This window comes from Phalacrocorax carbo, chromosome 1 (genome assembly GCF_963921805.1).
Source record: "Phalacrocorax carbo chromosome 1, bPhaCar2.1, whole genome shotgun sequence".
Taxonomy (NCBI): Eukaryota; Metazoa; Chordata; class Aves; order Suliformes; family Phalacrocoracidae; genus Phalacrocorax; species Phalacrocorax carbo.
In genome coordinates, this window is record NC_087513.1 from 73,789,303 (window position 1) to 73,803,248 (window position 13,946).

The 13,946-nt window shown below is 38.4% G+C and overlaps 1 protein-coding gene across 16 annotated transcripts in view; it reads left to right on the forward strand.

Annotated features, from left to right (window-relative positions):
* The window catches only part of SOX5 (SRY-box transcription factor 5), a 722,172-nt gene that overhangs the window by 614,629 nt on the left and 93,597 nt on the right, over positions 1 to 13,946 (forward strand). For 10 of the 16 annotated variants that reach the window (XM_064459677.1, XM_064459668.1, XM_064459692.1 and 7 more), the window contains one exon: positions 4,774 to 4,897. In XM_064459677.1, coding sequence (XP_064315747.1) covers positions 4,774 to 4,897 — 124 coding nt within the window. The remainder of the gene's footprint in view (positions 1 to 4,773; positions 4,898 to 13,946) is intronic. The other 6 variants (XM_064459656.1, XM_064459703.1, XM_064459723.1 and 3 more) reach the window with 1 other exon arrangement.

The window sequence follows — 13,946 nt, forward strand, 5'->3', positions numbered from 1 at the left end:
TCATACAGCTCTTGAAGGGCATCTTCTAAACAGCTCAAGAGTAAAGTACTGCTCAGAGTTTTGTCAGTTTGCAGAGAAGGGAGTGTTGCTTTTAGCAGCCTTTCTTATTCACACTAAGTAATTCGTTACTCTGTCACCAGTCTCACCGAAATGGATAGTATTGCTTCTGAAGAATGAGGGGTTGGCGGAAGACAAGTATTTGCCCCTCAGTGGAAAGTGTTATATATGGATGCCGGGAAATATATTGAAATATTTACCTTGGAGAGAGGAAAACTTATATAAAGGTTTATGCTAATAAAAATGTAATGAGCAACTGCGGAAATGAAATTGGTGGAAGTGTATAAAGATAAAATAAATAAAACTAATAGCAGCTGCTATGTTGGGGGCTCAGATTTGTTGAAAGTATGGGTTTATGTTGCTTAAGAAATATATATAGGCCTGCTAGATTAAGCAAGATTCATGTGAGGGGGAAAATTGTGAACTTAATTAAAGACTGTCAGAATGCATCGGCATAAAGAATCAAAATTAGATCAGGCACACTATCCTGATTCTGGCATTTTCTAAGCCTTGAATGCCTAACTTTGCAACCTTAGTTTCCTTAAACTGTTCTGTCTTTGTAGATATTTATATAGTGACCCAAAGGGCACGTGACATTTTACGGAAAATAGAGTAGAAACTGTAGTTGTCAAGTGTTTGCAATCTAAATTTATATAAGTCACAGCAGGAGCTAGTAACAAACAGTAGGGGTAACTGTTAAAAACATACTGCTTAGAGCTTAGGTAGCTGTGGTAACCATAGTATGTTCCTAAAAGTAGGTAGGAGACCAAAATTTAGGCGGAAATGCTACAATTACAATAAAGCTGGGAATGCTGGGAATCTAGCTGAGGCTACACTGAATGCACGTCTTTGTGCTGTTGGATTTGTTATGGTCAAGTCATAAAGGACATGCACAGATTTGTGAAGATGCTGGCCCAGACTTCAACAACTTGAATCAGTTCCAAGTTTGCTAACAAATCTCTTTAGATAAGGATAAGTCATCTAAGGGCAGATTTTTCAAAGGCACTGAAACAAATAAAGATACAGTGAGGCACTTCCCAAAGTCGAAAATCTCTAACAGCAACTCTGGATGCCTCAGTTTCCCACTTGGACAGTAGTTATACTATTAGTTGCTTGTCATGTGCTCATACTGGTTTTTTCATTGATGAGTTCTTCAGGGCTAATCTCCTTTTTGGAGTTTCAGTGACAAGTATGAAGGGTCCCTGATTTTGGTTTGGGCTCTAGGTGAAACTTTGTTGCAATTTTTTCTGCTCCTAAAATACTTTGCCACCACAGCAGATGACTTACTGTCCTCATTATGAACTAGAGAACCTTTGCTTTCTTGGCTTGTTTGACCTCTTGTGTATTTGCTTCCTTAAGGGGAATGTTTCTCATAGACTAAATGTCAAGTGGTGTGGTTTTACTTCCTTCATAGCATCACGGGCTTCCCTCTTGCCCTAAATTATTTTTCAAAGGTATGTGAAAGTATGAATCCCATGACTAGTGAATTGATTGTATAGAATATTACGGCTCTCATAACATCCGATTCATTTCTTTGTTATTTTATATATGTCACGTGCCTTTTCTGTGCATACCATGCCTCTACAGTTTGTCATGCAGTAATTCTGGTTAATCTGATAAGTGGTGATGGCATTCAAATTAAAAGAAAATCAGGGAACTCTGTGATTAATTGACATCATGGCAATATGATGTGTAGTGAAAAAACCAGGCCTTTAGAAGATTCCGTCAGTATCATCCAGGCTAATATCCTAAAGTAGATAAGAAGTTACAAGGTGAAATTGTAGCCCATTAAATCCATTGGGAATTTTGTAAGGATTTAAACTACAATCTTTACCTTCAGGTAATTACAGCTAAGAAGAAGTAATCATGTAGAGAGATTGGCAAGTGGAGAATCTTGACAGCTATATGCATTTTTGGATTGCTAAAGGTGTAGTTCTTTTTACGGACATATATATGTCTATTAGCAGAACAAATTGAAAGGCCTGGAAAACAGCTCTGATTTGCAGTCCATTACGTTCAAATTAGACATGCCGTATCAAGAAGTCACCATTGAGAAAACATTGGAAAGTGTGTAGACTTCATAACAAAAACCATTTGTGAGAGATGTAGCTGATGTAGTAACAGCTTTTTTAAAAAAAAAGGAAAGAGGAAGATACCCTTCACGTAAAACTCAGAAGGAGGGCCTGTGTTCTGTGCCACTTGAAACAGTTGTATCTTAGCAATTCTAGGTAATAATAATAAACATAACAAAAGTTTAAGATGTAGTAGTTAAATGAGCCATAAAAATGAAGAGTCCATAATTTCTATTGTATTGTGTCAGGTAATCAGATTACAATAATGTTTGCGCTTATTTTTATTTGGGAGAAAATGAAGTGTAGCTGTTTGAGTGCTGCTACATACATTCCATCCTGGAATGAAAATCACATTGTTTTGACTGCGTTATTTCTGTATCCATGCAAACCATCCTCATCACTCTATAGTTCTTACCTCCTTAATGTAACCGGGGTTGTGTCATTTGAAATTAGTGGTTATAAGGCCCCTTGGAGAGATAAAGAGGAGCAGCAATTTGAAAAAATGTAATGCAGCAGTCAGATTGAAGAAGAAAGGGCATTTTCCTGGTAAATGTTTTCCTAAATGGGAATTTTTCAGTGTGGTGTTTTGCTCGTGTTTTTGGCAGTCACTTGGAATCAAGTGCAGACTTGTGCTACATTGTGGGCTTGGCAATGACAATTTGTGTGTGTGTGGTGCTTTAGTTATATTAGCCCTGGAGGCAGAGTTAACACTTGCAGTGGGACAAGAGTATTTGCAGTCATCAGAGAACTTTGCAGTCAGCTTCAATAACATCACTCCATTTTTTTCACTTTTTTTTTAACATTTTTTTTGGCAGCAAAGCTCTTAGTAGAACCATCTGTCTTTCTATTAGTGTTTTTGAGTCCTGTTTTGAAGCTTCTTTGCTTGGCAAAGTCACTTTCATCCTTGGAAACCATTTTAAAAAAAGTTCTGTGGCTTTTTGCCGAAGACGAGTACTATGCAAAAATTCCACACGGCTGTTCATTTTTGTGCTAAAAGAATATACTTACTTTGTCTTTGTCTTAAAAAAAAAAAACCTAAACCCCAAACAAAACAAACAAAAAATAAACACATGAGGAAAAGGCAGACTTTGGGCAGTTCCAGGGTGACTGAGTGAGGATAAAGAAGAAATCACATTTTATGTGGGTTTATTTCTACAACAATCCAGTTAAAAGTGCGTGTGTCTTCTAGTTAACAGGACCAGAATACAAAGGAGAATACTGAAGTAACAAAAAATGCATCGAGTTAGTTCAGCGAGTGTGGCTACATTTACTCTAGCTTCAGACCCAACCTTAATCTCCCAGTGCAAGAATTTCTGTCAACAGCGCTCCTGCACTCCATCCTTGCAAATTGTTTCAGACTATAAAGACGCAGTCAGCACACACACAGGTGTTGACAGGTCCTGGCATAAATGAAGAGGTTACCTTCCCAAATTTTGTATCGCTCTTCTGCCTTGTAACAGTGTTGGGTGAACCGAGACATCTCCTGGATCTTCAGGAGATTAAATTAAAATAAAATTAAGTCAAGATGCTGTAGTCTGAACTGTGACAACCAAGGAGCTGGCACGTGTTCTCTTCTGCCAGTTCTGCTATGCGGGCAATAACGAAGGGAGTAACACTTTCTTACGCCTTTGGCCAAAAAAGCTTGCCTGTTGACACCCTAATTCTCCTTGTTTCTTAAGGCTACCGACCACAAACTAAATTTTAGTCTTTAATAACGTATCTGCACCTCTGATGCTTAGCTTTACAGTGCCATTAAAAACGTACATGACCTCTTCTAACATATGAGTCAGTGTCCCTTTATGGACTGATCTGGTCAGTACAGTGGGGATTTTAAATTAAAAACGGCCATTTAACATTTTAATCTAGGAAACTTTTTGTTTCTCATCTGTGTGAAATGCAAAGATGATGTCCATTTCTAGCAATTAAAAACTCTGACAGAACTGGGTAAAAGCAATAGTATTAGACATTGTGCCATGGCCAACTTCCAGTTTTGATGACTAATTTCTGCATGTCTTAAGTCCCCTGCAGTATCCACTTACAATATAATATTTTCCATTTCCTGACTTGCATGGTTGTGTACAGTTGCTGTGCAAAGTTGAACAGCTAACACATCAGACATAGCTGTGTTCTATTTGCGAATAAAGTGTCTCAGCCTTTCTTCTTACCATCTCAGAGACTTTATCTTCTCAAATGTACAAATAAGTGTAGGTATATGGGCAGAAAAATAGTACTGACAGTGCTGTACACTACTTAGGCACATCTTTGTACTTTACTTCTGTGTGCGTGGATCTTTGTGTATGGGCTCAGTCAGGGTGACAGAAATTTTGTTACACAGTGCAATAAAAGAGAAGAAAAGCCCACCCTTCAGTCAAAGAGAAGTGAGGCATTATGCACTGTTGGGGGCAATAATTAATTGGAATATAGGTGTGCGTTAGTGGAATCTTTTGATTTATTTTGGATTAATGTAATTCATATGAAGTGCTTTGGTAATTAAGATGAGGCTGAATAGTTGACGCTACTGGAACACCCCATTATGGAGGAGCATATTCAAACCTGACCTCCCAGATCAGAAGTAAGAGAAAGCATGTAAGCAGACATTTTCCCCAGAAAAAATTCCACATTTGATTTTCCCTCTCCTGTTCAGCAGGTCCAGGGTCAGCTGCCTCCATTAATGATTCCCGTATTCCCTCCAGACCAACGAACCCTAGCAGCAGCTGCACAGCAAGGATTCCTTCTTCCTCCTGGTTTCAGCTACAAAGCGGGATGCAGTAAGTCCTGTAGATTTTTTTAGCTGGAAGTGGGTATAGGGCACAGTGTCATGCCAATCTGTATGAAAGTATCACCTCTCTCACCAGATGGACAAAGCCATTAACTTGCACAGATGAGTGTAAAATAGAGAATTAGTCGGTATCGTATGAGAAAAGATTGTCAGAGATGAAGTATGTGTTTCAACGTAACAGCAAAACATTTCACACGACAAGTAGATTTGTGCACCTTCTTTCTGACAGATCTTTTTGACAAGTGAACGTGCTCATGACCACACATACGTACACACATCTGAAGAGAAGCTATTTGAAACTTCCCAATAAATTTCAACACTGTTGTAAGAAAATATGTTTTTTTCCCTGAAGCAGCCTGCTTACTATTTGTGAACGGAGGGCCTATTCTAGTCTCTTTCTTCACACAGAACTCACATTAATCTCAACGGGGGTTCTGCACAGAGATCAAAGATAGCATATGCCTTTCAGTTTGATGGACTAACACAAACTATGAGTATATTTATGAGAGCCTAACACTAAAAAATACAGCATCTACATTTTTAATCTTTGAAAGATTTGTATTGTTCTCTATACTCCCCAGATTTTGTTGGAAATTTTATTTAAGCCTCCTATAGGATATCATGTTCCTGTCAACAGGATAATAATAAATACAAGTTAAAGAATAATTGAGGAACTCCATTTCCGTGAATAGCCTTAGCTAGAGCATGAATTTCATAGACTTGTTTTCATGCATTTGTGCCTGTATAACTCTTCTGACTTCAGGTTTCTACTGAACTATCTAGGACTGACTTGTTCTACCGTTCTCTGTCTCTACCATGGGTGTTTAGCTTTATTATATCCATTTCAGTGTACCCATCTGTATCATTGACTAACTCATGAATTCACCAGTTGTTTCGAGTTACTCAGGACTTGCCACTGCAGCAGTTTCATAAAATTAGAGCATAAAAAGATTCCTCTAGTTAAACTGGCTTAGCCCACAATTTCAGATCTATTTCAGTTTCTGTAACATTGTAGATACAGTACTTGAATGCGAACTTGACTTTCTTTGGCCACTAATCCCTTTTCCTAATATTTTACAGACTGGGACCACTACTGAAAATTACTGTTCAAAACATTTCACATCCCTCAGCAGCTGCAGTGCCAAAGCATAGGCTCATTCAGTTCTTCCAGTGATTTCACACTCAGTCTCTCTCAAATGGGAGAAGTAGCGATTCACTTTACAGAATGTTTAACTGAAAACCACACTGAATATGTATGCTACCATAACTGTAGGCCTGGAAAAGGTCAGGAAAGAACCCTGTTAGATATATTTGGCAGATTAAATTAGTTGCATGTTAATGAAGTCTGGTTTGGATAGAAAGAGTTGAGGTTGGTTTTTTTCCTTCTCTTTACTGCATGTACATTAGCTGCAAGTCAGCCCTATAGTTCCTCACATCCATGAAGAACATATGACATCGCATGTTTGTGTAACCTTGAAAATGAAAAAGAAAGAAGAGCAAAGTTGCTGCTGCTGCTGGCAGTAAGGCTTGGAAATAACAGCATGCCAAGGTCTAGGACTGAGCAGAAGCCAGTGGAAAAAGACAGCTCTGTGTTTGGTGATTCCCTGGCATGTTTGACTGAATTTGACTGAGAAGCTGAGGAAAAGTGATAAGTAGTCCAAAGGATTTTTCTTTTTACTCACAGTTTAGTGTAAACAAAAAAGCATATACGGATTTAGCTACACCTAGAAAGCTTGCAGCAATGAAAAACGTAGCTGCCTTAAAACTATAACATGTTCACATCAAGTAATGTTTTTGACAGGCTATTAAAACATATTTCTCCCACTTCCCTGCTTGCCCTTCTGTGTATCAGTCCTCTTGGCAAAGATGTGGTAGATTGTAAAACAAAGAGCTTTGGATAAAATTTTCTGAAGCACCTGAGTGATGTAGGACACTAAATCTTCTTTTGAAGAGTGATGGGGATCTAAGTCTCAGGCATATTGAACAAATGTTTGTACTGTGCACTTTAGTACGGTCACCTATGCTAGCTTGAACTGAGCTAAAATGTGTACCAGTGTAGCACTGCAGCAGAGAGCGTACAGCAGATTAATTCGCTCAGCTTCGGAGCATGTTAAATGCTTAACTTTCATTGAGTTTTCTTTTGGATGCAAAGCCTTCCTGTGAACTTCTGTAGATCCCTCTACCAGCATCTTTACCTGACTGCCATTGTATGTTTTAAATTTGGCTTGTGTACCTTATGAAAATGGAACGTCACTTCTACATCTTCCTGGTCCTTTTGGAAAACTGTTTTCTGGACTGATAGATTTTCAGAATTACTTTATATGGCTGATTGACAGGAATTCTCTAGTGATGATTCTGTTATTTGCTAGCATTAGCACGTGGCACTTAGGAGCGATAAAAATCTACATGGGGCAATTCAGTTCCAGTAAAAAATAACAAAGAACTATGATAATTTTCATATACTGTTTCTCAGTAAAAGGGAGATGTGAAAATTTGGGGGGGGAGCAGGAGGGAATTTTTGTGACAACCAATATTTTCATAACTAACCAATGATGCTGAGTACCTTGATTATAGATGTCCATCTGGGGACACCTTTAAAGGGTCATTTATACTGTTACATGCCCTGCCCCTTTGAAAAGTCAGATCTGCAAAAGAGTATCTCAGATTCATCACCATGTCATCTAAGGCACTGCAGATCTGTAGTCAGTGGTCACAGCTCATGGCTGGGTTACTTGCTGCCTTCTGTCTGCAGGCCAAGTAGCTGAAGAGATAACTGCCTCCAATTGCTCATCCCTGTGCCTCTAACTTCTGACATACTGGCCAAGCTTCTTGGTTAAGTGCTCCCTAACTTGCTTCTGTCCAGGCTGGGATAGCAAGGATTTTCTGTTAAAACTGCTTAAACTGAGCTGGCTCATTTTAATGGAAACATGTTGGGAAGTGATTAAAGAAGCAGCTTGGTCACAGTGGTAACCTTTGGCAGGGGGCTGTGACTGGGCATAGTGGCCTCTTCAGCCAGCACAGCTGCAGCTGGGAGAGAATGTGTGATCAAGCCTCCAGGTCAGTGAAAGAGAAAAAATTATGAATACCTGGTTATACTGCTATTTCTCTTTCATTCAGCTTAGATGATGAAAGCAAACTAACTTATTCAATGCTTGCTGATTCACCTGTCCACATTAGAGCAACAGAAGGTAAAATGTATGTCTCCCAGTGGTTCCAGAGAGCGTATGTGGTAGGAATCCTCTAGCCAGTGCTTCCCAATGGACTAATGACTTATCCAGAGAGAGACTGTGGAAAGGAAGAGGACTGATTTCTCTACACATACTTCCTTTTCTGAGGATTTGACTGAAGGTAACACAAAAATAGTCACAGCAGTTCATAGCAGGGGTCTATTTAGATTCCTCTCATAGTAGATACCTAAAGAAGAGTCTAAGAACAGGGCAAGAGTATCCCAATACTTTATCCCCCTATACTTTGCCGGGTTCCAGTGGTCAGGGACTCAGCGATCCAGTGGCAGCATCCCTGGGTGAGAGCTATTCTGTCTGTCACTGCAAAGAAAGAGGTTTCTCTGCTTGGTTTTCTGCTAACTGAAAACGTTGTAGATGGCTGAAATGATCAAGAGAATACAACAATATCAATCTCTAATATGTGCAGAGCAAATTATTCACTTATACTTCCCCAAATATTTTTCAAAATTGGGTAAATATGGGGAGGAGAGGGGTAAATATTTCCTCCATGGTAACATGGCAGGTCATGGTCTTTGGCTTCCAATTCAATGTAGTAAATTTCCTTTTCTTTCTTTTTCTCCATAGCAAATCATGCTTGGGAGTGGCTTCGTTTTTCATTTTGTTTTGTTTTTTAAACAGATGGTTTGCATTACATAAGGGACAATTTACACAAGTTGACACTTCCCCTTTTTTCTCTATGGCATATTGTGTGGTGGTAAAGTTGGCAGAGAAAAAGGGAGGAACTTCTATTAGGAGTACATTTCTATTTGAGAAAAAGATTCATAATCTATGGTTCCAGCTGATTTTTAACCTCTGTACCTAGATATAATTGCATGATGTGTAAAATATTTAATATTATTAGTTACAACCAAAGCATTATTTTCACATGAGAAAAATAAGTTGGCAGTATGTGATGGACTGCATAGTCCACAATTAGCAAGAAAAATAATGGTTACCTAATTATTTGCTTCATACCTAGTTATGCATTCATTGTGTGCTATTTGGAATTTAAGTATTTTGATTTTTATGCAGACCTCTTTATATGTGTTTTATTTTATAGACAATATGAGTATTTATATAGAAGTATAATGCAAATCTCTTTTAAAGAGTTGGTGTTTCAAAGTGGCATGTTAACTGAGTGACCTGGGTATGAGCAGATGTTAGGAGTTAACCCCAGTACCCTAAGTATATTAGTTTTATCAGCAGGTGAGCTCCTTCCATTTCAGCTGATGTTGAAATCAAACAGAGCCTGACTACTGCATTTCCCAAACTGTGGCAAAGCTTCTCCCACATTGAGGCTATGCAGATTGGCTCAGGTCATTTAACCCTTCCCCTTTTGTTGTCATCCAGCATTCCTTATCCCCGTCATTTGTTACTACTGCTGTTACTGGTTCAGCTTCACTTGTGATACTTGCTGGGTAATATATATGGCTCTCAGCATTTTAGCAATGGTGAGTGACGTGTCATCTCCGCTGAGGTCTGAGGAGCTGTTGCTGTTGACTTTGCTGAAGTCAGATTTCACACCAGATGATACAGATCTGCTAGGGCCACTCTTAGAAATAATTAGAATTTATTTAGTGCTAATTAATATTTGTGAAGTGCTTTTAAAGTACAAAAACAGTGTAAGTGATAGAAGATAAGTTTTGTATCCTGCCCTTTGAAAACCGCATAGTTCCACCTCAGAGGAGGCTGCTCTTTAGTCGTAGGTAGCGTGATCCTTTTATTAATGCACATACGTATAGATTTGTATGTGGAATATTAAGGCATGATTGCCTCTCCTATATAAGAGATTATAGAAGGAATGAAGTAAAGATTTGGGAAAGCAAGAGGGTCTGCTTCTGGGGAGCTGTTTACAAAAAAGTTAGAAGTTGAGCTAAGTTGAGAACAGTGGTAGATTGGATATACTTCAATAACTGTAAGGAGCAGAATGCACCAGGAGAGAATGCTTCCCCATGGTTCCTCTGTGGTTCTATATTTGAAGCACTATTTACGATTAGCTTTCCACTAAAAGACACAGAATAATCCAAACGTTGTAAAGAAGATGGGCTCTTCCCAATTAACGGTGCTAAGAAAGATTCATTTTCGAAACTGCTCCATTGCTTCTTTAAGCATTTGATGATCACAGTAAAAAGGAAGTGAAATGTTGCCTAGCCACTTATGGCAGTGTGGTACATTGTATTGGTCCTGAGGTTTTTCAGTATGATTGAAGCTGTTGAATTCCAGATAGTTTCTTTGCTGGAGGATGAAGAACAACATACTTCATTTTCTAAACCGAGGTGTGCAAGAAGCCAAACTATATGAAGATTTTTCGGATTTATGTTCTTTTCTCAGGAAACAATAGTTACTAAGTCTGTATTTCTGGAAGTGGGATTTACCCCAAATATATGTTCCAGGTTATTTGCAAATTCTCAGGAAAGCTTCTAGGTAGCCTTTTATTCACTGATACCTATGTTACTTTTATGGAAGTATGCCAAATTTTGGGACTGAGAATTGTTTTTCTTTGCCTATTCCTCCTCTCCCCTGTGGATAATTTGTTGTAACAAATCATATTGTGTTCCCAGTCAGATGTCATCAACATGAGGTTTTTTGAAAGCGCTTTAATCACTATTTCAACCATATCCAATTAGGGGGGAAAAAATCTGAATATACAATAGGTACATTGTATGTGTCTTACACATCAGCTCATTGCTGCTGGAAGTGTTCTGAATAAATTAATGCACCCAAAGTTATTGATGAAATATCAAATTACCTCTTAAAATTGGCAAAAATATGTGAGATGAACAAGCCAAGCCCAATAAAATTAAAATATGCTGTTCGTCTATATTCTGAACAATAATTCCAATGTCTGATAAAAATGAAACTCTCAGTTAATTGGTTCCTCATACAGTACAATAAAATTAATGTTTAGGAGTTAAATACCATAAACTTCCTCAGGGAAACTTGCTGATGTATCTCTGTTTTTTAGTCAGTCACATGTTTCATTGTTTAATGGCGTATCATGTGGACTGTCTTATAATTTTTCTTGTGCTCAGTGTCCATGTGTCTGGCTTCTAAAGAGACTGAGTGCTAATTTCTGATTTAACCGTATCAGCTGACATACAGGTCATTGACAATCACCAAATCACAAGAAAAAAATACAGACATTGCTATGCTTTTATCAGAATGACAAAAATAGGAACCATGTGTTGTGAGGACCACATACTGTAGCTTCTTTATAAAGATACTAGTCATCTTTCAGGACTACTGTTTATGCCTTGGAAAAGAATGAGCATATGACTAAACCCTCATGTTACCCCCAGGATAAGAAAAGAGTAATAGCATTGTGGATAGAAAGAGCAAGAAGGAGGAATTTTTCGTAACAACTTTGCCTTTTAGCATGCATGAGAATGTGTCACTTCTGTAATGCTGCAAATGCAATGGAAGGCATGAAGACTGCAAAAAATAACACCACAACTAAAGGCTATTTCTAAACTGAAAGAACCCCATAGCTCCTGATCTATGTGTGGCTTCTCACAATAAGGCTATTAAAAACAAAATAGGCAAAATAATGGGGTCCAGTAAAAACAGGCTGGTAGTTTCAGTTCAGTTTCTAGGCCATAAAAGATGTCTGGTGTTATGGCACTATAGATGGGCAACCAAATGAACGTCCTGATTTTTAAATTCATGAGCATGTGCAAACCGCTGTGGAAATACATTGGCTTTCCTCGGTACTTTTGAATAACTATCATTTATTCAACAGGTGTGTGTGTATATATATATTTTAAAAAGGGCAGCCTGGAAATCATAGTATTATTCTGGTTGGAAGGGATCTCAGGAGTTCTGTAGCCCATCCTCTTCCTCCAGTCAGGGTCATCTAGGACATAAGACGGGGTTACTCAGGGCTTTATTAGGCCAGGGCTTGAAAACCTCCAAGTATAAAGACTGCAAAACCCTGTTTTGACTGCCTGTTTCAACGTCTGGCTGTCCTCATGGGGAAAATCTGATCCTCTCCTGATTCATTTTATTTTATATCCATTAGCTCTCATCCTCCAACCAAACACTGCCCTGAGGAGCCTGGCCCTGTCTTGTTGTTCACCACCCCATGGGGACTGGAAGGCTGCTTTTAGGTCCCTCCAAAGCCATCCCTTCTATAGACTGAATCTTTTCTCTAAAATACAAAACAGGCTAATCCCTTGTACGCAGCACTCAGTCAATGCTGTCCAGAACTATCCACAAAGAAATCAGAAAATCAGTTCGGATTTCTTTTTGGAAGCCACTGGTGGTATCTTCTTCATAGTCTTATTTGTCTAAATCCCTAATGCCTAGACCCAGAAGTCAGGGAACACTGTCTGTGTCCTTTACAGCCTCCTATTACTCTTACTAATGTCCATCATCACACCAAAAAAATGAAAGTGGTGATGAGGAAGAGAATGAATGAGTAGTGAGAAGAGATGCAGTGGCTTACCTGTCAGTTAGCCATCAGCTGTGATTATTCATTATAGATATGCTTAAGTGATAAATTGAGTGTAAATTATTGTGGCTTTTTCTAGAGCATGTCAAAAATGGGGGGTAGATAATGTAGAATTCCTTTGCATTCAGCAGAATCTACTATAAGGAAGTGTTTATTCCGGTATTTTCATGGAATTCAGTTCAGCATTCTGGTTTTGGAAATTATAATTTAAGAATTTGTTTTTGTTTCCTAGTCTTTATATTCTTTACACTGTTTTCTTTTTTCCTTCTCCTTCCATGACCTCCCAGCTTTTTTCACTTGCTCTCCCTGAAAGACAGGTAGGAGGAAAACAATAAGTTTAAAAAAATCATAGGAAATAAAACCCCTACTTCTCCTCTTCTGGTATCATTTCTTTTAAAGAAGAAAATTTCAGGAAAAAAAATCAGAGAGTTCTATTGTTTCATATAATCAGGTTCGACTTAAAAATCCTGTCAAAACATTATAATTTAACATTAACATGTAACTTGATTTATATAGCAAGCAAGACAATTGTGCCTGCTCTGAAGAGTTTGCAGCCTGTCAGGAGACAAGACAAGACACTAGGGGGGATTACACCATGAAGGAGAATAAATGAGATGAGTGACAGAAAAAGGAATACAAAAAACATATTATGAGTTTAGGTGAACGGTGCAACACACATAATGGTAGCTCCTATGCTTTCTTTTCTCTTTTAAAAAAAAAGTCTTAATGTTTTTTAACTTATTAAACTGCTTTGATAAAATTTTGCAAAACGTATCAATGGTTTAAGAGCCACTGTTGTATTGCCACAAGGATACAATCATTTAATATCCGTGAGCTTGGTAGCTAGTCAGTTGAAAATCAAGTTCCGAAACACACAGGGTTGTTATTTTGCGTTTTGGGACAGGATGTCCACTTGGCTCTGTACCACAACATACTTTCACAGGAAAGTGTTTTCAGTGGAGGATGATAGGGAAAGTTCATAGAAAGAGTGGTTTAAAAGTGAATGTACTTCATGAAAAATCCTCTTGTAAGCAAGATCTAGGAAGATTATTTTGGGCAAGGATGAAGGTGTGATTTGAAATTGAAAGAAGTTGCAGTGCATAAATTATCAGGAAAGAGGTTCTTGGTATGTTTGTGGAAGACGGACCAAAAGAAGGATAGAGAAATAAAGAATTGGCACGGAATTGAGGGTTCAACCTTGCCTTCTTCCCTGAGCCACTGGCATTCTCCTTTGCTCACAGTGTGCACCAACACCTCTAATATACCACATCAGCTCCTCCAGGCTGACATATCCCATTCGCTTCTGTAAGTGCTGTATCACCAGTACGTATGTCCTTCTGTGCCCTTTTAGTGTAGTCAGTCTT